This window comes from Marmota flaviventris, chromosome 6, assembly GCF_047511675.1.
Source record: "Marmota flaviventris isolate mMarFla1 chromosome 6, mMarFla1.hap1, whole genome shotgun sequence".
In the NCBI taxonomy this organism is placed as follows: domain Eukaryota; kingdom Metazoa; phylum Chordata; class Mammalia; order Rodentia; family Sciuridae; genus Marmota; species Marmota flaviventris.
Window position 1 is genome coordinate 155938091 of NC_092503.1, and position 23233 is coordinate 155961323.

A 23233-nucleotide genomic window follows, 5' to 3' on the forward strand; every position below is an offset into this window, starting at 1 on the left:
GATAACTTGTAACAACACTAAAACAGCTAATAAAATTTACATAGAAAAGCTCATTGCCCTGGATCTTCTTCACAATAATAAATCTTTACATTTACTATAAATTCAATGCAAGGTAAAAAAAAATCTATGCAGTCTTTCATAAGTTCCATAAAGATGGTACTTCTGTGCAATAGCTCTCAATGTCCCGTCGTGGAAGTAAAAGCCAAGACGGATATGTATCAGGCATACTTTCCATCTAACTGTAAATAAGATTATCACCAAAATCTCTTGGTGATCCACAGAAGACCCAGGGCTACTTCAGGTGAAGACTGGAGCAGGGGAGCAGGCGAGGGAGGGAGACTCACCCATAGGGCCTTCGCATCGCCGACTTGTCAAAGAGCAGCTCACTGTACGGCAGCCTCTTAAACCTATCTCTGCCCACAGCCACGTAGAACTGCCCGTTCTCCAGCTCTGCCCCGCTCTCCACCAGCTTCCCTTCTAAGGTATAGAGTCTGTCAAAACATGAGGGCCAACATTTAGGGTTCTAGCAAACATTTAGAGGACTGCCTAAAATGACAGTGTCGATAAAAAAAAAAAAAAACCTGTTCTTAAATTGGCTCACCTGTTACTCTTCTAGTTATTGAATTCTGAATGCCTCAAAGTCATTAAATTTAACAAAATGCCAAGATTATAAATTATGTAAATTTATATAAATAAAGCTCAGCTTCCACAGAAGATGGACTGTTCTACTTGTATTTGGGAATGCTCAGTAAATGTGTTTTCTGTGCATTCATCAGGCCGACAAGCTTCAGGTCTGATTCTACTCAAGAAGAGCCCCCAGCCAGACTCCCACAGAGCCGCATCAGGAGAACCAAGGCAGCCTAGAGGAAGGGGGAGGCCACCGGAGGTCAGAGCACCTGTCACCAGCATCAGTGGCACAGAACTGCACAGCTTCCATGCTCCTCTTGCTCTCCTCCCCCTTCCCCCCTCCCCCTCCCTCCCCCTTCCCCCTCCCCCCCTTCCCCCCTCCCCCTCCCTCCCCCTTCCCCTCCTCCCCCCTCCTCCCTCCCCATTTTCTGTCTCTCTTGTGGAGTCTCCTAAGCGTGAGAGTGAACTTCACATCCTCTCAGAGCCGAAGGTTTCACAAAAAAAACTTTCTCTACTGTAAAACTGCTTCTGTAAGCCAAAATTAATATGTTACTTATTAAAAGAACTGTGATAATCTTGGTAGGTGGTTTAAAGTTCCCAGATTTTTTTTTTTAAGTAGAAAAAAGAAAACCAGACCACTAGAGAAGAAAGCAGGAAGACAATGCATTTTTTTTTGAAGGTTATAAAAAAGAGCTAGTGCCTGGGAGGATTTCAAGATAATCCTTTTTTTTTTTAATTCTCAAACTTCTTGTATTACATTATAAGTTCAGTGGTTTTTGCGAAAACAAAACTTAAAAAAAAAATCCATCCACCTGTAAATGTGTTTACTGATTCTGTAAATGCCATTACCATGTGGAGCCATGAAGTTCACTAAAAAACAGCCACTGACACCCCTGAAATGCGTTTCTTTTTAGTTAGCACACAGACCCAGGTCTTCACCACATTGTGTCTCCTCCCTGCAAGTCTGGGTCAACACAACAGGATGCCTTCTTCCTGCCTTGACCTAGCCGGGGTTTCTGAGCAGCAACATTACTGACATTTTGGATCAGAGAGTTCTCTGTTGGAGAGGCAGGAGTTTGTCCTGTCCACTGTAAGACACTTCACAGCTCTTGGGCCTCTCCACGCACTGGACAGTAGCGGCCACTCCCATCCCCAGCCAAAAATGGCTCCAGATACTGCCAAGTGCCCCAGGGGCAAGATCCCACCTGGCTGAGAACCAGACATTCTTCTTCCATTTTCCTTCTTCAAAATAGTTAGGTCTGAGTCAGTGGTTAACTTTCATAGCTAGAAACTGAGAGCTGCTTAGCTGTGGACTGGAAATCTCCAGCCAAGGTGAGTAGCTTTCTCCGCGGGTTTATAAAGGGTACTGAACACCTTCCCGCCCATGAGGTTAGCCTTGATGTATGTGGCTTTTGTGAACCCGATTTCTTCCTTTGCTATAAAACATAAACAGGTAACCAAACCAATTTTTATGAGAGGCTATTGATACATGCATGGGCTGGTGCTTAGAAGGACTCTCTCATGTTCTGATAAGGGAGAGTGGGCTTGTCCCCAAGAAGCTGCAGCCCAGCCTCACTCACATCTGATGTTTCAGTGACAATTTAGTTTCCCTAAGTATTTAAAAGTTCGGGGGACATATATTTCCATGTATAAGTTTGTTCATATATATTTATATATATGTATGTATATGTATGTAGATGAGAGGGTACAGCTGGGTGTGAAATCATACATCATTATGTGCTTTATATTATTTATTGGGTGAGTTTACATTTGTAAAAGGCAAATATACACATATATGTACAGGCATTATACATCTCACTCCTGTCACCAAAATAAAATCCAAAAGGATCTAAGGATTAAATAAAAATAAAAGTACAAGATGAGGACATGAGAAATTATTTTTTAAATCTTAAAGAGTTAGGTTGGGCACAATGGCGAACTCTGTAATCCCAGCAGCTTGGGAGGCTGAGACAGGAGGATCATGAGTTCAAAGCCAGCCTCAGCACCTCAGCAACAGTGAGGCACTAAGTAACTCAGTGAGACCCTGTCTCTAATAAAATACAAAAATTTAGCTGGGAATGTGGCTCAGTGGTTGAGTGCCCCTGAGTTCAATCCCTGGTACAAAAAAAAAAAAAAAAAAAAATATCTCAGAGTCAGGACGATCCAAACTAGTCATAAAACTTAGTGATCACAAAGAAAGATTGAGAATTTGACTCTATCAAAATCAAGGCATTTATACGTAAAAAGAATATCAAGAAAATGAAAACGGGAAACATATTTAAAACTCACATGAGAAAGGGCTAATTTCCCTAATATGTGAAGTGTGCCTAAAATCGGTAAGATAAGTGTGCAAAGACCATGACCTAGCTCTCATTCGTAACGAGTGAGTGTGAGCCACTTGGAGAGACTTGGTAGTTAAAGACAAGCAACGGGCAGGCCACCTGTCAGAGTCCTCCCTCCTGGCCCCACATGTCATGTTTGCTAAAGGAGAATGACAGTGCTTACCTCAAGGTCACCAAGCTAATTAAGTTAAAAATGAAAAGCATTTGGAATAATGCCTGGCACACAAGAAACATCCAATAGATCTTGCTATGTATAAAATAAGTAAAAATCAAGAAACAATGAAATATTATTTTTACCCAACAAGACAAAAGACAAACATGTTCTGCTGATTTCACAGTATAGATAAAAGCACGAACTTCCTCTCCCCAGCTGCCTCTCGTGGGTCTCTGGCAAGAGTGTAAATTGATGCAAACTTTTTGCAAGAAAACTGGTGGTGTCCATCAGAATTTAAAATGCATTTGCTACATGAAGCAGTAATTCAACCTCCAGACTGTAGTCTCCTGAAAAATTCTGCTTATGCACAAAGATGTGTATGTGTAAAAATGAATACTGGAAATGACCTAGACTTCTTTCCATCCAGATGACACCGCCAAAAGAAATCAGGACATGCCCACACACAAAATGGAATATTTTGCAGCCATGACAAATAATTAGATAGAGCTATTTGTGCTCATGAGAATAATCTCTAAGACTTGTTGTTACAGGAAAAAAGCAAGGGTATGTATGTGCATATATTTATTTATAAGGTATGTATTTGTTCATGGCTATGTTTTTTAAGAACTAAAAGGTGTATATTCTTGAATACGCACAGAGTATTTCTGGAACGATGAAAAAAATACAGGGTCGGGGGAACAAGGTTCTGGGGAGCCTGGAGTGGGAGAAATACTTTTAATCTACACTCTGTTCTATTTGAAATTTTGCCAAGCATTATTTTCAATTCAAATGATTATACTTAAAATCTCAATGGCCAGGAAACAATAAACATTAATATATGTAAATATGGATACATTAACCTGCACATGCATTTAACTGAAAGACCCACTGTGCAATCATTTGAGAACTTGTTTTATAGTGAGTGTACATGCATTTGTGTGTGTGTGTGTGTGAGAGAGAGAGAGAGAGAGAGAGAGAGCGCACACAGGCATGAGGACTTAAAAGCAAAGGTGTATCCCACAACTCAACATGTTCAAGAGGCTAGCAGAGATGGGCTGAAGAGCACTCTTGGGAAACACTTGAATGGATTTCAAAAATATTTAAATGTGTGTATACATATATGCTGTCTAAGTATTATTTTTCACTCTCCAACCGCAGGAAAATATATATGTAAGCCTCCATCAAGGGGTAATTTCATAGAATTTGCAACTTAAAACCCATGATTTTAAATGTTCAATTAAACTTTAGAGCCTAATAATGCTCTTGGTTTTTTAAGCTTAGATAGTTTTTTAACTATCCTCTGTGACCTGCTCCTCCTTTATCCCACTAACACTTCCTGATAACAATTTTTTTACCCCAGGCAAATAATTTGGACCATCAAATAACTATAAATATCTCCTAGGGGGAGGCAAGGACAGTCAATTAAGAGTTAAGAAGCTGACTCTCATCTCAAGCAGTTTTGGTGCTAGCCTGTTTACTCTCAACCCAAGGAACAAAAGTTCCACATATCGATGTGTTCTGGTGTGCGAGGAGTGTTCTGGTGTGCAAGGAATGCGTGTCGCCAGCCACGTGCCTTACTTCCTTCCCTAAAACAGCCCCGCGAGGCCAGCACTGTTTCCTGTCCATGCCACACATGCACAAACCGAGGCACACATAGCCTAACTGGTGAGACCGTGACCCCAGAGCCTGCTGGGGACACCTTCCCCCCAAAGCCCAGGCCCTGGAGAAGACCCCGCGACTCACCTGTGGACAGCCCCGCTCCGGAGGGGTATTTTTTCTGTGGCCATTTGCAGCACGTGGTCCCACTGACTCAGGGCTTTCCTGGGGATGAGGAGGCGAGAGGCTGGGCTTATGAGGTCCCCGTTGGCAATCAAGCTGTGGGAGGAGCCAACGGGTTCACACAGTCACATGGACAGAATTCAAAATCCCAAACCCAAAGGAAAATACAAAGCCAGTTTCAACTTGAGACTCACAAAATGGTGCAGGGCTCCTGCAGGGGTTTCCTAAAGCGGGCGGACACGTTGATCCTGCTGTGGGTCACTGGCTTGACCTTTAGGAGCAAAGACACCCAGATGGCTCAGTTGCTTGAGATCAATAAAACCACCTATTTTGAATAACAGCTATTTTCTCCATCAAGAATGGCAAAAAATATTCTCCAAGTGTTCATGATTAACCAACTGAAGTGGAGATTAATCATAAATCAAAATATATACTTCTTAGAAGTTAAAAGGTTTATTACCCCCATTTAATTATTACTGTATATATGTATCAAAGGACCATAACATACCCTGTAAGAACATACAGATATTATGTCTCTATAAATAAGGGGATATGGCGCAGGTGGGAGAGGGCTTGCTTCACTTGCACAATTCCCAACACCACACTCACACACACACAAAAAAAAAAATCAATAAGTGAAATGGTGTCGGTTCAAAACTCAAACCTTCATTTTGGACCCAGCAGATTTAAGGTTTGATTTTGCCAGCTGGTGAGAGAATCACCCAGTAAACATAGGGCCAGAACATCAGTTCTGCTGGGCTCCAAGCTGTCTTGGGAAGTCCAGCTCACCAGCATGCTGAGTAGGTTGGCATAGTGAGCCAAGAGAGGCTCACGAGGCTCACCAAACCCTCACTTCTAGTCCCTGAGTAAAGAATGCAGGGCAGACAGATGACGGATGGATGGATGGATAGATAGATAGACAGGCAGACAGACAGGCTGGCTGACTATAAATTTTTCTTGGAGGTATTTCCAAAGTCAAAGATAGCAGAAGTGAGCTGACCGTGCCCACCCTGCTGGAATGGGGTGAACCTGGACTCCTAGGTAGTCTTTGAATATGAACTGCACACTTTCCCCAACACATCTCTCTGTCCCAGATATCATATTTAGATTGTATTTTGACACAGGTGACCATATAAAAATAAAATGCTTCATATGAACTTGATAAGTCTAAGTAAATAATTTAAGTTCACAAAACCCATGACACTTGCTAAGACAAAATCACAGAGGGTCAAGACTCAGGTTAAAACCTGTGTGAATTTGTTTGTGGAAAATAAACTCAATGGAATTAAAATGGTTGATGCATGGAATAATAAGATGAAACTGAGTCTGAAATTTTGAACTCCAGAACTAATTGCCCAAACTTTTCACATAAACCAGTTCAATGTCTCATGCCTCAATTTCTTGACCCATAAAAGTAGGAGTCATTCTGCTAAACTAGCCCAAAGGGAGGCTCCGTGAACTAATTAGTGAAGTGGCAATGTCAGTCCCCAGGGCTGTTAAACCGAATGCTTCGGAGAATCCACCTGCCTCAAATCTCAGCACTCACCACCTCTTGACACCCTGAGCCAAGAGAACCAAACTCAGTCTTTGCACCTGAGAAAGGGACTGTGAAATGGGGACCATCACACAAACTTGGTGATCGCTGACCTCCTGTAAAAACTGATCACGCCATTTAAAGTATTTTCAATAACTTTTTTAAAATACGTGTCACGTTTTTATGACTGTGTGTTGTAAGACAGACTTAGGTGTTTAGAGAAATAAATGAACTCAAGTTAATTATCTGCAACATAGAGGCCAGCCTACACAAAAAGTTTTCAACTCTAATTTTCTTATGGTATCTATTTAAGAAAAAGTTGGTTCTCAAAATGATCAGAATGGAGGAAGACGCAAGATCCCGCTCCATACTATTTACCAGATGCGCTTTAAATGCAAGGGCATGAGTAGATTGAAAGTAGAGGTGTGGTAGGAGACACCCTGAGCAGATTTTAATCAGGGAAGTCACATGTTCTCAGTCAATGCAAAATTACGAGATACACACACACACACACATAAAGTATCTGTTTCGACAATTAATTTCATAGTAGATGTATATTAAATGCATTTTTTAGATCTGGATATTTCATAAAGAATAATATATCCGACACAATATCTGAGGTGTTCAATATCTTTTCATGGTATTGTGCTCTTTTGGACTTGAGAAAATTAAGCTCCAGAAAATTAAATACACTTAAACCAGAACAGTACAGCTTCCAACTATCTGGGGTATAAGATCTTTCATGGCTCTGAGGAGAAAACAGAGAATGTGCCGCTGGGGACTCCCCACAATTCAGCCACAGGTTGTCTCTGGCCCCATTCTTCTGTGACCCTTATTTCTGTGCCTCCACCAGCCACCAAAGGCTGATCCTGCCCCAGAATCTGCACCCCCCACCTGTTCCTCTGTTTAACCTGAACACTGTCCTGCCAAATTAACCAAGTCTGGAGTCGGGTACTGTCATCCCCATTTTGCCAGTGATGACCAAAGCCCTATCTCTAGTCCAGACCTTTCTCCTGACACCAAAACACTGCGCCCAGCTGGATGAGTCTGACCTCCTACATTAAAACACAGATTTTTTTAAAGCCTGTTTGTACTTATATATTCTTTAATTCAGCAGAGTTGCCATAGCATGAGAAATTTATTTTACATTACTCATCATTCATAAATCATTGGCACTTGTTTCAAAGCAGTTGCAAGAGAATGTTCCACAGGACACATCATTCCCAACATCCAGGCAGACTTCTGTCTGAATCTCTCATGCAACATTTTTCATAAATATAACCTATTCCCCTTATGGTATCAATATTTATGTGGGCTGCATTTTTCCTTTATTTTCTTAGTAAACTGCTTCTTCTAAACCCAAAGTTTCATCCACGGTGCTTTGGACATAAAATACTTAAGTCAGACAATAATTGGAACCGATTTTTGAGCAAATATCATGCTCAGAACTGATCCAAACACTTTCCATATGTTACCTTTACTTTTCCCAATATCCCTATAAAATAGTTATTTTCAAATAAGTTTACAATTAGAATCATAAAATTTATAAAAATTCCATTTATATTCAAAACAACCTTATGAGCTTAGCATTATCCCAACTGTATAAAGGAGAAAGATGCCTCTTGGCCCTGCAAGGTCCCACAGTGAGCAAAGCAGCAGTCAATAGACCCACTTGAGATCCCCAGTCCAGGCTCCCTCCACACATAGGCAGCCCACTAATGGTGCTCAAGACCCCACCCGGCCACAGGCAGAAACAATAGGTGCATACTGTGTTCATTTAAATAAGCTCTTTCTTGAGCTATATGTAACTGACTGTATGTAAATATAGTGCACACATGTGAGCGCGTGCACACACACACAGCCAAGGCAGACCACGATGAAGTTTACTGACTTCATTCATGGGTCCCCATGTCTTCTCAAATCCAAGTCCCCTTGAGTTCCCCCCCTTTACCTACTACCTGCCATATATTCTTTACCTGATCTTATTATAAATGCTGAATAACCCCAATGGGGGTTGAAGATTGTAATTTATTACCCCCAAGAAAACTTCTACAAATTGCAGATTCCAGGCGTGGTGCCAAAAGCAGGCCATGAGAATAGTTTCATCAGTATTTTTCTGCAGTGATGGTTTTTTTTCAAAATTCCAGCCACTTCAGAAGGAAGCTTGTTATAGAACATGTCTCTGGTAATAATGAACAGGCTGCTTAGAACACTCCCTGAAGGGTCCAATTAGTCTCCATGAGCTGATGAAACTCCTCATCTCTGCCTGGGTCCTGCACAGGTCTCCGTGTTGTCCAGGTGTTAACTCCCAGGAGAAGGGCAAAGTTTATCTGTCAAGGTGGGTCAGCTTCTGCCATTCAGAGGGTTATTCTCTGCCAATTACGGACACTACAGCACCAGTTCACAGGGTTGCTGTTTGAATTGTTGTCTAAGTGACTGCCTCCTTTCATTGAAGCAGGAAAATGATTTAAAACAAATAAACAAGCAATGCAAGGTAACAGATTCAAAACAATGCAAGGTAACAGATTTTTTTTTTACCTTAAAAGTGACCCCAAAGATCAGATCCCCATCACAAGTAACCTTCCTTGGAAAACTCCAAAGTGTGAATATTCCCTAAATAGACATTCATGTTGCTAAGTCCTCAAAGCCAAGTTCTGATCCATTAAATCACAAACTTCAAAGGATTGACATTATAGTTCACGTTCCTCCTCAATCACAATCTGCGCATCATTTTCAAAGTTCAGAGAGTCCTGAGCATTCTGAAGATACAATGTTAAACCTCAAGTTCATGAACTTTATTCTAGAATTTACTATGATTTGCAAAGGTCATTTATCTCACAGGAAAGCCAAACAGTCCCCAAGTCCTGGTCAGGGCATTCACAAGTCACCATTTCCCCAATGCCACGCGGAAGAGAAGAACGCAACCCCCAGAAGGTTAAAAAATAACCCATTAACCCGGGAGGGCTCTGGGGAGTTGAACCGCCACCAACCAAGCGGGGCCGGGCGGTGCTGAGGGCCGGTCACTGTGTTCCCTCCTAACCTGCCGCACCACGCTCACTTCTTCACGTTGCCACATTTTGTTTTGTTTTCCCAAAGTGGATTTTGGTTTCCAGACCTCTCCAGTGAGCGGAATGTGCACTAAACACAGGGCCATGGAGGGGCGCACACATCAGTGGGGATGAGAGGCGGTGACGCTGGGGGTGGGCCGCGGGGGGCAGCTCCACCTGCCGAGTGAGTGAGTCACCCGGCCGGGAGTCCGCTGAAGAAGGTGCCAGCTGGACAGGATCCCCAGTCGGTCTCCCGTTAATGCTAGGGAAGCTGTTAACCCACCAGACCCGGGAAGGGAAGCTCCGTTTGTGGGGAATACTGGGTTATCACCTCTGATGCCCTGGCTTGGAGGGCGCACTGTGCAAGGGCGTGCATGGCCCACTCTCGTTGGGCCTGGGGGGACAAGAGTGGCCAGAGAGGAGTGAAGTATGAGTGAAGCTACTCGGTGACTCAGGGCCCTGGCTGCAGGCTTGCCCCAGAGTCCTCTTGACCTGGGTGGCTCTGGGTGCTCAGGAACAGGATGCAGCGCTGCCTTCTGAGGCTCTCTAAATGCCCTTCAGGTCTCACAGTCTCCAAAAACATACTAAAGTATAGCTAAATGCAAGTTACTTTGGACAAAAGTAGGACTTTTTTATTTAAAAAAGAAAAACTTGGAATGGAATCACGATTTGACCCAGATATCCCATTCCTCGGCTCATACCCAAAGGACCTAAAATCAGCATACTGTAGTGACAGCCACATCAATGTTTATAGCAGCTCAATTCACAATAGCTAAACTATGGAACTAACCTAGATGCCCTTCAACATGAATAGATAAAGAAACTGTGATACATACACACAATGGAATATTACTCAGCCTTAAAGAAGAATGAAATTATGGCCTGAAGACCAGGAACATTCCAGAACATGATTATGTTATAGACTGTTCACAAATAAATCTATGAAGCCTCTAACTCATATTGTTCTGAATGGGTTTCAAGATATGAAAATATGTCTAGTCCTAGAACAAAACTCAAAACAGATGTGTGTTAGTGCTTCAGATAGATAGATGGATAGATAGATAGATAGATAGATAGATAGATAGATAGATAGAAGTAGAGATTAGATTTTTTTGGAATAGGACCAAAGGTTAAATTTAAGAATCTAGGCATGTTGCTGGCTGCAGTTGTGCATGCCTGTTATTCCAACTCAAGAGGCTGTGGCAGGCTGGCCTTTGGCAACTTAGAGAGACGCTGTCTCAAAAAGTAAAAAGGGATGGGGATGGAGCTCAGTGGTAGAGTCCCCTGGGTTCGATCCCCAGAGTACCACCAGAAAAGAAAAAAACTTTCCCATTCAAATTACTCCAACCTCAGTAGGTAATGTCTCTCTCCCCATTTTTGCATAATGACTATATTTGACTGATAGAAATAACAAGGAAGGACACTTTGATTTTCAGAAATGAACTTTCAGAATGGAAAATGATCCATGCTGATCCATATTTCTTTATAACAAGCCCCATGAGTAGTCCCACATAATCCATGCTTCGGTAGCTTCTGAATGAAGCTTTTATGCCCAAAGGAATCTTCCAGAAAGCAAGCCTCCACAGCACCTCCAGTTTGTATTACAGTGGCTGAGGACACTCGGGAAGCACCCAGTAAGGAGAAGAGAGAAAACTTCCATGCACAGCGCGCTCTTCCAAAGCAAGAGAGAGGCTCTCAGAGGCACCCCAAGTTCTAAAATCCGAAGCTACTTGCAGTGTGAAATCCCGCCTACATCTCGTAGCCATCCACTCCCATCCTAGAGGGTGCGTTCACTCGGTGACATCTGTCGTTCACCTCCAGTGAGTCAGCACTGGACCAGGTGTTGGGAGTTTGTGACAGAATAAAAAGCAGTTGCAACCCCTGCCTCACTGAAGCCGAAGAATAACAGAGGGGCTCGAGACAGACGGAAGGTAAGAAATCCAACCAAGAAACACCTAGTCACAGATGGTGAAAAGTGCTCTAAAGAAAATAAGCCGTCCTGAGACACGGCAGAGATGGAGCAAGTCCCTGAAGAGGGAGCCCTCCCTCGGCGGGTCTCGGCCACAGGGGAGGCTGGCACTGCAGGACGGGGACGGAGGAGGAGAGGAGCCGGCACTGGAGGCTCCCCTGGGGCCCCAGGCTCGGGGAGAAGGTCACATGTCAACAGGGGTACTGTGAGGCTCCCCTGCGGAGTTCAGCACCCACGGCTCTGGCTGCACTGGAGACAAGGTGGACACAGCAGAGCTGGAAGTTACCCGAGTGAGAGATGGCCTGGCTCTTCCTAGGGGATGGCCAAGGAGACTGGAAATGTGGGAAATCCTAGGTTGGTGTTCCAGGTAGGACCTGGAGCTGCGGGAAGATGCACAGGGCTGGTGGGGGAGAGCGACCTTGCAGAGCCCGTGGACAGGGTGCTATTCACTGAAATGGAGCACAGGAAGCCGGCGCCCTGGGCTTCAACTCATCAACACAACCTGAAGTTACCTGATGTTGGGGGGTTTTCCTATTCTTCTGTTTTCTTAATCCCACCTTACAAAACCTTACAAAACCCATTGTTCCTCTGTTGGGGGGGGGGGCTCATTCTATTTTATGGAGTAGAGGAAAGCCCAATCCATGAATCAGATCTGTGACTAAATGAGCTACGATTTTGTCTTTTCACAAAGCAACACGAGACTTTTGGAACTGCGTAGCTGAGAGGGAGGGAGGGAGAAGAGCGATACCTGTCTCAAAGCACCTTTTTGTACAACTTACAACTTTTTGAACCATGAGAAATATCAGCCAGGATGCAGGAGAAACACAAATCCAAGCACCCACGGTGTGGAAAATGAACATATAAATAAAAACATCTTTGTCATACTAAGTTAGAGCCCAGAGGCCAGGGGAGAAGATGCTCAGGTCACAAGGGACTGTGGCAAGAACTGCCCTGCTGGGCCACAACAGGAAAGGGCCAGCCGTCAGAGGAACCCGTGGAACCAGGGCTCCTTGGAGAAACTCTGAATCCAGGGAAAAAAAAGGAAAAACGAACCCGTGATATCTTCTGGTTCCAGGAGGTGATGTCGTGCTCAAGAAATGGCCCGGCCACAGCAAAGTGACCAGACACCACGCTGGAGAAGTTTCCAATGGCCAAGCGGGGCAAATTCCAGCAGCCAAGGGAGTCATGATACGCTAGGGCTTTAACGGTAAGATAGAGACCCACGGTCCACGCCAGTATACACAGGGAAGAAACCTCTGTCCCGCAGGAGAATTCCAGCCAACACGGCACCCGTAGGAGGAGACAGGAAATCATCCCAGACAAGCACCGTTGTCGCAGCAGCGGCAGACAAGAGCCAGGATACACTGAACTCTGAGTGAGACCCTGAAGAAAGAGAGCTCGCGTGTGTTTGCAGTCTCAAGGTGTCCCCCTGTGACATCGCATTCAGTTGGCCAAAAGTAACTTCACGGAGAAGAGAGCGAGACCATCCTGACCAAGTGATTAAAGTGAACAGCAGCAGTAACACTGCATGTCCTCATCAGGTCCAGTAAAGACAATCAAATGCTGAATAAGCTGGGCAGGTGGCACACACCTGCGATGCCAGCTTCCCAGGGGGCTGAGGCAGGAAGACTTCAAGTTCAAAGCCAGCCTGGGCAATTTAGTGAGGCCCTGGGTCAAAATAAAAAATGAAAAGGACTGAGGGTGTAGCTCACAGGTAAGACACCCCTGAGTTCAGTCCCCAGGACCAAATAAATCAATAAGAGGCTTAATCCTGCTGAAAATACCAGATTTCCCTTCTGTTTTTTTCTGAGCATTGACTTTAGACAACTGGAAATGTGATAGTTTCTCTCTCTTTGGAACATGTATAACCATTTGGAATACTAGGTAGACCTTTGTCACCCTTATGTCCCAGGGGTATCCTCCTCAAGGACCTGGGAGCCATTGCCCTGGAGTGTAAACCAGGGGTGACAGTACCTCTGTGTGCTACGTGGAGCTAGACAGGAGCAGTGGGCCACAAGTTCAAGACAACTTTTAGTGCAGAACAGATGGGTTAATCAACAGCCCTGCCTCCGTGGCGCCCCAAGGTCAGACAAGACAGCTACTCAGGAGCCGTGCCTGGTCTCAGCCCTATAATCTCTCCCTCCCACAACAGGAGGAAGAGAGATCAATGCAGGGAGGATGGTGGTATGTTTGCTCAGAAAGGCCCGATTGCCAGGACATGTTAAGCAAGACCCTCCATAAATGCCAGAGACCAGAGTTTCCCAGCCTAGGAAAGCAGAAAGATCAAGGCCAGAGTCCACCCACTGTAAATTCTGTCAAACCAGTTCCTATTAGGACCTGTCAGCCAGGCCAGGATGACCAGGAGCTGCCCTGGGAGGTGGGCTAATGTATTCCATCAGTCCCTAGCCAGAGGTGACGCTTGGGCAGGACCTGATCACCATCTCCCTCTTACCCCAATAGAAGCTGGGACCCAGGAGGTGGGTGGCACTCTCCTCCTGAGAGGACCCACTCTCTCCCTTAAGAGTGCCCCCCGTTTTTCTCTCCCAGCAAACTTTACTATGCTTCTACTCAGTCTCATGTCTTGTTTGAAATTCTCTCATTCGAGAGCACAAGAGCTGAGCACGCTACTCCATCTCGGTCAGGATCTTATCTCTCGTCCATCAATCTGAGGACAGTGGGACCCTGGTGTTGATGGTGCCAAGTTTGGGAGGGCCACTCACTGCAAGGTGCAAAAGCGTCTATCATGAAGACAGAGAAGTTTGCTGCTCTCTGGATGAGGCCAGTTAGCCACACCGATGGGCACCTCAGTCCCAAGGTGAAACCAGGCCAACTGTGTCACCAATGGGCTGTCGGGACTCTTACTTGAAGACTGGTCATTGATCACCCTGAAAACATGTCTCCAGTGGGTTGTATCTGTCGGCTATATAAAAAGTTGAGACTTATTTGTCTTCATGATCCCTTAGCATTATTCCGGTTTAATGCTATTTGATGTTTTCTTTCTCTACCACCTTTGTGGAAAATACTTCTTGTTTTTAATTATATTTCCCCAACAGTGCCTTCTGATATGAGGCAATGATGCAGGCACAACATCATTTGCTGGCATTCTTGTCCCCAAAACGAATCATTTCAACCAAATCACAAGGAAACATCATGCAAAGGCAAACGGAAGGACATTTTACAAAACAGTTAACCTTCAAAACTTGTCAAAGTCATGAAGGACTGAGAAATGGGCGAGTAGAAACTAAGGAGACATGAAACATGAAATGCAGGATCATTGGTGACAAAGTTAGCAAACTTCTAATAAGGAATGGAGACTCGGACATTGTAGTAAGTTCAATTTCCTAGTTCCAACAACTACACTATGGTTATATGATACGTTAGAGGAATCTGAGTAATGTAAGTTACTTAGTGGCAATTTTTTTCTAAAATTATTGCAAAATCAAAGTTCAAACAAATGTAATGTTTCATACTGTTACATGAAAATAAAGATCTACTACCTGAGAGACGGCCTCCCCCATCTTCACCTCTCTTGGCCTGTCTTCTCCCAGTAACCAAGCACAGCTTTACATTTAAAGTGTAATAGAACTATCTCCTGAGACAACCAAGGATAGTCTCCATTTGTAGCTAGACCACATGTGAGCATTCTGTCCTGTGGATTGCATTGGGGGGTTTTGTTTCATTTCAAAGAAACTTGACCCTCTATTACTTTGTCAGACCAAAAGACAAGTTGGAAACAAACAAAAATCCTGAAGCTCAATGTACCCTAAATTAATTATTTCTTGCACCACTAGAACAGAGGAGAAAGCACAATTACCTCCTGAAGATCAGTCATGGGTTTCCTTGCTAATGTGCGGAGGTAGGGGGTCTTTTTTCACATACCAAGCTTATTAGCTCAGAACAATAAGAAACAATGGCTTGTTGTTACCCAGTGAACCTAGTTTAAATGGGAAAATATTTGCATTCCCTAAGGGTAGTACTAGGTCAAAACCTCACTTCCACATCAAAACTGCACCATTCAAGGGGTCAAAGCACATGATGCAGATAAAGAAGAATGTTCAAGGTTCAGTGAGCTTTTTTCCCTCAATTAAAAGAGCAAGAAACCATCAAAAAGTAGTGGTTCATGACTGTCAGTGGCCTAGCCCGCTCCTTAAGTACTTAGCCCTCATGAGCAGACCCACAGCCCATCGGACTGAAGCACCTTCACCTGAGAGCAGGAAATGAATGGGATATGACTGTTCAAAGAAAACACAGAAATAAAACTTGTATTTGGTCCATGAAGAACTGCAAGAAAACATCAGGTATGACATTGTGTGTCTGACTTGTCAATTAAAAAACAAAATCAAGGACTATTCCCTCTTTGTCCCTCCTCCTCCTCCCCCTCTTTTTTCATCCTTCTCTACCTGAATAGCTTGGGTGGGATGGTTCATTAAAGAGCAATAACACTATGATATCTAAAATATTTCAACTACATAAAAAACAACATAGGAGGTAGAAGAAAGGATTTCACATCAAATTAATTAAGTTTTGTTCTTATTCCCAGTATGCCCATCTCGGTAAAGCCTTGGAATCAGGGGGTCTCCAAAGGGAATATCACCTCGGAATAATCCAAAACCAGAATCTCCTAAACCCTGGGAAATTCAAGCTTAAGCACCCCACTTAGGACTGGGGGGAGCCAAGTGCCCACTTCCTTACATTTTGCCCCAGTTCTTTCAAATACAGGCCCTCGCTTGCAAGCCACCATCTTGAATCACTCCATGGGCAGCTTTCACATTCCAGCAAAACAGCACATCCAAAGGATTTTCTTATCATCCTGGCATAAGAAATCAGCACGGATTGTAATTGATTAAGCTTGATGGAGAAAATTCAAGTGACTTCAAGCCATCCACTCTGGAAGAATGACTTAGATCTTCGCTCCCATCCTTGAAGACAGCCAGGGTTTCGTCTTCTATTCTGAGATACTTCATGTTCCTCGTTACCCGAGAACTTTACGTGGGAGGCATGGTATTGAAACCAAAGGGAAGGACCCCTCACTCCTCAAGAGGAATTTTTGTTTTTCTTTCCTCCATCTTTAACAGCTGCAGCTGCCCCAGATTTCTTGAGCTGGCCATGGATACATCAGACACCCCACAATGGTCCTGGGGGACTTGGGCTTTGGCTGTGGCAAGACGGGTCTCCATCCCAGAAGACTCTGCCCGTATTCTCTTTAGATGACTCTACCCCTCTGTGACGGATTTACCCGTCCCCATCCTGGTCTGCAAGGAGCCGTAACCTTACCCATAACCAAGGAGAAAGTCTAGTTAGCTGGTAGGACATTGTGCAAGGGTGAGTCTGCCTTTTTTGACCTGTAGAAGCAGCCTTCCTCTCACCCTTATCTGGTCAGTCCTGGTTCTGCTTCCCCTAATGCCGTTGCATACGTCCCAGAAAGTCTCTTCCAGAGGTTTTATTCTGCCTACGCATGGTTTCTATCTTGAATGGATGAGGCTGACCTGAGACTAAGAGCTGGTAACGACACTGAGGCTGCTGATACTGAAAGTGGCCAGGAGTGGGGCCATGACACCGAGGACAGCCAGCAGCCAGAGAGCAAGGGGCAGTCCCAAGAGGGTCCAGAGAACTCCTGTGGCTCTGGCTCTGGCTGCCAGGGAGCACCAAAGAGAGCTGCTGACCCTGGGAACGGAGAGCCGCCAGACCCAGGCTCAGAGCTGCTAACACCAAGGGAGCTGCTCACGGCCTACGGGTGATTTCTCAGAATTGAGCAAAAGGGCCCTCGGCAGAGGGGTAACAGTAGCCCCATTTCTCTGCCATTGTTCCTCAAAAGTAGATCAAAGATCTCAGGGACATTAGCACCATATTCTTAGACCAGAAGTTCTCAGCAAAAGTCTCATAAAATCTGTAATTTAAAGGTACATTTAGCAGGTAGAGTGAGGTTCTGTTATTCTTTTTTAATAAAATAGAATCAAGGAGCCTGTTATCACTCGGTCTCTATTGTCACTCTCATATCTCAACCTATAGCAAGGCTTATTCCTTAGTATGACATCAAGGCCTGTTTCCAAAACCAAGTATCACGCATGTAAATGGAAATCAGGCACATTTGCTTTACAGTGTCTCTGGTTTCTAAATAAAACTAAGAGGACCGAAATTGCTCTTCCGTTTCACAAGCTCCTATTTTTTCACCCATGTATCCACTTGCCATGCTGCCGGCCTCCCTTGCCCATTCCCATGTGCAAGCCCAGACCACAGACTGAATTTTTTCTATTGCCATCATATTTGGAAATGCCGCAGTCTGGCTGGGCACAAAATCACCGGGAGGTCACAAGCCACTTGTAAGTTCAAACAGGAACTACTTTATTGCCCGAACCCCACGGGAACACACCCAGAACTCAACTGAAACTCCGCGAGAACCAACAGGAACTCAAGGTGAACTCCGCGAGAACTCAACGGGAACTCAAAAGCAGCGGGCACCAGAGGTAGCAGGAGCCGCCTTATTGCCGGACAGCAGAGGTTTATAACACAGCTGAACACACAGCTTGTTTCAATTTAGCATCATCCAGTTACAGCAATCAGTCATTATCTTAATAATGATACACAGCTTAACTCAATTATCATCATCTTAATGGCTCGCTGGCGTTACTTCTCAACCACTCCTTCTGGCAAAATGCCAGGCGCCATCTTGACTTGGTTGTGGCTCTCAACATGGAAATGCAGAGTTAAAATTGTTAACTGAATTTCATTCAAAGTTACAAAATGAAAAGAGAGGAAGGGAGGGAGGATGGGAGGAAGAAATTCCTTACTGTTTGGGTTAAATTCAGTAATAGATGACCTATTATACCTAGCAAATTTCTGAGTAGACACAACTGCATAAAACTCCCAATTTTCCTTGTTAGCAGAGAAGGGTGAAGCACCGGCTACATCCAGACGTCATTTAAGATTTAAATTTGTTGGCTCGGCCCTTTTCATTTTGCCAGCATACTTTACCTTTTCCTTTGACTTGGGCTGGTGTTAAAACGAGGTTTCGTTTTTAGAAACCAACCAACAAGAGGATACCCCTCATATCTCTCAGGGTAGCACTAAATCTGTCCAAATTTTAAAGTTTACTATGTGTGATCCAGAAAGTAAAAATAATCATACAAAGCTTGTTAAGAGCTGGCTGATATTCATCTGAGCTCTAAAAAGAACAGGTCTAGAAGAGAAGCCAGTTTATCCAGCTGGAAGCGAAAACATCATTCATGTCAATTAAAACCAAAAAAAATATGAAGACTGCCCACGGTCCTTCTCCTGTAGGTGCACGGCGCTGCACTGTGGTGACAGCGGTGTGCTGGTGTCTGCCTGCTGTGCCACCCACCACACACACAGTGGACGGCTCACTCTCTGAGTCCAGCAACAAAGCTTTGCCCTCTCATTCCTCAGCACAGCCCAGGACCTGGTGGGCGGCCGGCAGCAACGGCAAACACCCATGCAGACCTACACTGACATGCACAAAGCAGTCAGGGCTGCTGGACTGCCAAGGGTCAACTGGACGGCGTGCGCTTCATGACTTGGGCTGAACTGAGGGTCGAGGAGCCTAGGAAAGGACAGGTTCACATCTGAGGAATCTGAGGCCATCTGCACCCCGCCGAGGACTTCTGGCTCTAATCCCAGAAATCTTTTGACCTGACCTAAGTTTCTGCTTTAAGTCCTACTGGCACTTGCTGTGTCAACTCTGCTTACTTGAAACTAATTTCTACTAACATCTTCAAGGTCTTCAGCAATTGGTAGCATGTGTGTGTGTCAGTCTCTCATATACGATCACTTTTAGTCAATCTCTTAACATTATCAACTTATAATGAAGATATGGGGTGCTACTACTCAACAGAGTGAGTGTTGTTTAAATAGAAGAACTTTCTAGGAGCCTCATGAAGGTGTCTATATGCCCTTCGTCCTGTATTTATCAGTCTCTGCTTGACATACGTTCAGTTTGATGCACACTTTCATGCCTGACATGTGCTACTCTGTGCCAGATGGCAAAGATGGCGGGCATGTGGAAATGAGATCTAGGTCGAGGCTCTCCCATTTCCAAGGAAGAAAGGAAAAACGGCTTTCTGAGAGATGTGTGAGTTCCCTGACCATGAACAAGAACCATCTGTGTGTTGAAGAAGGGTGATAAGTGTTCTTTGCTCAAGAACCAAAGAGAATCCTTCCTCGGAGAGCACACACCACCTTCACACCCACAGAAACTCAGTGAGTTCTTCTGCTGGAGTCAGAGTAACCCTGAACCCCTGCCCACTGGCTCAGAGTGGTTGACAACTGAGCACTTTCAAGTGGATTCCCCGGTGTGCATGTACCTGTACAGTCACTAGATTCCAGGTTATAAGGGTTTCCATTCCTGTTAAGGCACCAAAAGGACACAAACCCCCTGCACTTAGGCCATCTGAGTCCTTGAGGCTTATGAGTCAGCCAGTTGAGATCACAGCTCACATCTGAAAGTCTTGGGCACAAGCGAAGGTTGTGTAGTTTGAATATCCTAAGAGTTGAGAATCACGGCTATGGGGCTTTCACGTAGTCAAAGCTCATTTCTGTCAGGTTTGAGATCAGACCCAGGCTAGTCATACGCCTTTGGGGCACTAACCAAATTTGTGACCAACATGACTTTAGATCGTACGCTACTATGTCCTGGCTCAGGGCATTCTGAGCCCACCCTTGATCCTGATGAACCAGCCTAATTCCATCTGAAGATTGGGAGCCATCTCGTCAAAAGTCAGGAAAAGTTAATTTCTGTTTTACTATAAATTACTGAGATTTCTAAATGTGTTTGGAATTCTTGCCCATGCTCTGAACTCATCCATGCCTGGGTCTCCTTGGCCAGATAACAACCTTCCCTAAAGCCTTAGTGGTGCCTCATAAATCTTGCCTCCCCCTGACCAGATAATAACCCTCTCTGAAACCTCAGTGACACCTCATAAATTCTGATGTTGAGATCTGAATTTACTCCCTACCTTGAAATAACATGCCACATTGATCATTAATCTGCCATCTGCCCTTATATTACGTTTGCCCAGACCCTGTTTGCTGTAAGTTCCCAAGACACCCCCCTTTGTCACTTTCTGGGCTGTATAAACCTTTTCTTCCCTGAGAGCTGGGCTGATCTCTAGCCCGGTTTTGGGAGAGACAGTCGCTGGTGGCCAGCTTTCCTTATGTACGCAATACAAGCTTGCTTTAAAATTGGAATCGGTGGTCTTTCTTTGCATCATGGTTGAACAATCCCAACTGAACTAATAATTTTTCCAAACCCAGCTCCTCCCTGGAGCCTCCGTCCCTGAGCCCCACATCATGCCACAGAGGCCACATTCCCCTAATGTGCTCATCACCATTGGGTTGGAAGTGGCTGTGCGTCTCCTTCATTTTACTTCTATTTTTCATTTGCACATCTGTCATTTCTGATGGACAATAAGACCCTGAGAAGCAGGAGCCACATGTTCCACTCTTCACTCACTGCGTCTTGATAACCACAGCTCTAATCAGACATGACTTTTCCAGTTTCCAATGAGGAAATCACATTTTAGGTCCCCAAATCAGATGTGTGCACAGGCCTGTTTGGTTCCACAGTTTATGTCCTTTCCACTATGCCACGCCGTCTCTCAATAAGGAGCAGTGCCAAAGTGGAGTGTTCAGGTGAGATAGAGAGGCACTCCCCACTGCCCAGAACTCAGGCTCAACGAGCTTAGTCACCCAACGTGTGGAGGACGTGCTGTAAGTACACACAGAGCAATAAACAACCCGACCAGAGGAGAGTGTCGCCCCTCACCCCTCGGCTCCTAAGAGGCTTTCAGAAAGCCCTGGTCATGAGTTTGTTCTCCCCAGCACCTCATCAGTATTAAGAAGATGGGCTGGGGCTGGGGCTCAGTGGTAGAGCACTTGCCTAGCATGTGTGAGGCACTGGGTTTGATCCTCGGCACCACATAAAAATAAACAAATAAAATAAATGTATAAAAATACAATGACATTATTAAAAAAAATTAAGAAGAAAAGCCATCCAACGATGTCTCTTTTATTTTTTCAACTTAGACTTATTGAAATATTAGTTGAAAAAAAAAAAAAAGCACAATTGCATCTTTGCTTCTACTTCCCATTTCCATCCTGCAATTCCAGAATCATGCATGGGACCAGGAAGAAAGGCGACGGACCAGAACCAAGAACAGAGCGCAGGTGAGAAATCCGCAACCACTTCACACCAGCATCCGAAGTCCCAAACGGAATGGGAAAGTGCAGCCCAAAATGGAACCAACCTCCTCTCTCCATGATCACTCAGTGTGGCAACGAGAGGCCCAGCTTACTTGTGTCTAAAGTACATTCAGTACAAACCACGGAAAGAATCCACAAGATGACACAGAATCAGTCCCACATGACATTCGCAGTCTTTCTTGCATTATTTTCTATCCTTCAGCATTTATTTCTGTAATGCCAAAGTGAAGATACAAATGAGTGGGGAACAGCGGGTAGGGACTAGCTTATTTGTGTTCCAATTTCCACTCTATGTCCTATTTAATTGTAGTGCTCACATGATACGAAATAACACTGGGGGAAAAAACACACTTATAAAGAGAAAGCAAATCTCTTACTCTTTCTTGGATACAGAGGAAAAACAACTAGTTTCTCCTGCAAATGAAAACATTTATCTGGTATTAAAGTCTTTAGGAATCACATTACCAGTGATTGCGGAATTGTGTGTATACATACACACACACACACACACATATGTATGTATTTTTTTTAAATCAGAATTGCTGTACCCCAATTAGCAATGACCATGTTACAGAAGCCAGCTTTGTTTGCGAGGGCCATCTAGTCAGTTCCTGGCTGGTCCCTCCTGGTATTACTTTCATTATGAGCACTCAGAAGAATAACCGTGTTTGGATGGCTTGTTGTTGCAATTAGGTTTCCAGGTTACCAACTACCAAACAACCCAGGCTAAATGTGACTGCTAGATACACCATTCCAAAGAGTCCAAAACCTGCCTTATGCATCCAAAGATAAATCGCCATCTTCACACCCATGGGGGCCAGAATAATAAATCAAAGGGAAAGGTCACATTGTGCAAACAGCACTAGTTGGGCAAACTTGCACTAAAGAGCCATCTGTCTAGTTAGCTTCATAAGGAAGCAGAATTTGACCTCCAAAACTGTCTGAAAACTTGGCCTTTTAAAGTGGACCACCAAGAAGATCATTTAAGAATTTTTATCTTATAAATTTGCTTTATCAGAGTATAAGGCAATCTTTCCTTTCTATTCAACTCTGTTCTCGATTACTGAGTGCTTGCAGGATCCTACAACTCCACGGGGACAGAGAAAATCTGCAGAGCAGAGAACACCAGCAACGGAGAGTGAGGAAACTGACACTATTCCATCTGAATCAGCGATGGCGAGGCTGTTAGGTCGTTTTCCAGTCCTGCAGTGAACCTTACCCAGCACAGCGGGGCTTGGAAGATTTAGAAACCAGGTATTTTCACCATTAAGGTGAATTACAAAGAAAAGCAATTAGTACAACTTTCGGGGAGAAAAGGAACAGTGATTTAAAAAGAAGGCCAAAGCTGATCCCTTTCCCTGCCCCTTCCAGCACCATGAAGGTACATACTAGCCCTCAAATACATCTGCCATTTCTACCATGTCCAGGTTTCTTCCTTCTTTCACTCAAACATGTGCTGAAATTCTATAAATTCCTTCCCATCTATCTGGAAGACAGGGTGAGAATTCCCTCTGGTATCAGGTCATTCCCTCTAGAAAGTGCTGAGCCACTGTTCACACACAAGGT

At 44.4% G+C, this 23233-nt stretch overlaps 1 protein-coding gene across 1 annotated transcript in view; it reads right to left on the reverse strand.

Moving 5' to 3' along the window:
- The window catches only part of Dcdc2 (doublecortin domain containing 2), a 145387-nt gene that overhangs the window by 78801 nt on the left and 43353 nt on the right, over nt 1–23233 (reverse strand). Inside the window, exons 5-7 of the mRNA XM_027948332.2 lie at nt 5097–5173; nt 4867–4998; nt 345–491 (exon numbers count right to left, since the gene is read on the reverse strand). Of these exons, the coding sequence (XP_027804133.2) occupies nt 345–491; nt 4867–4998; nt 5097–5173 (356 nt within the window). The remainder of the gene's footprint in view (nt 1–344; nt 492–4866; nt 4999–5096; nt 5174–23233) is intronic.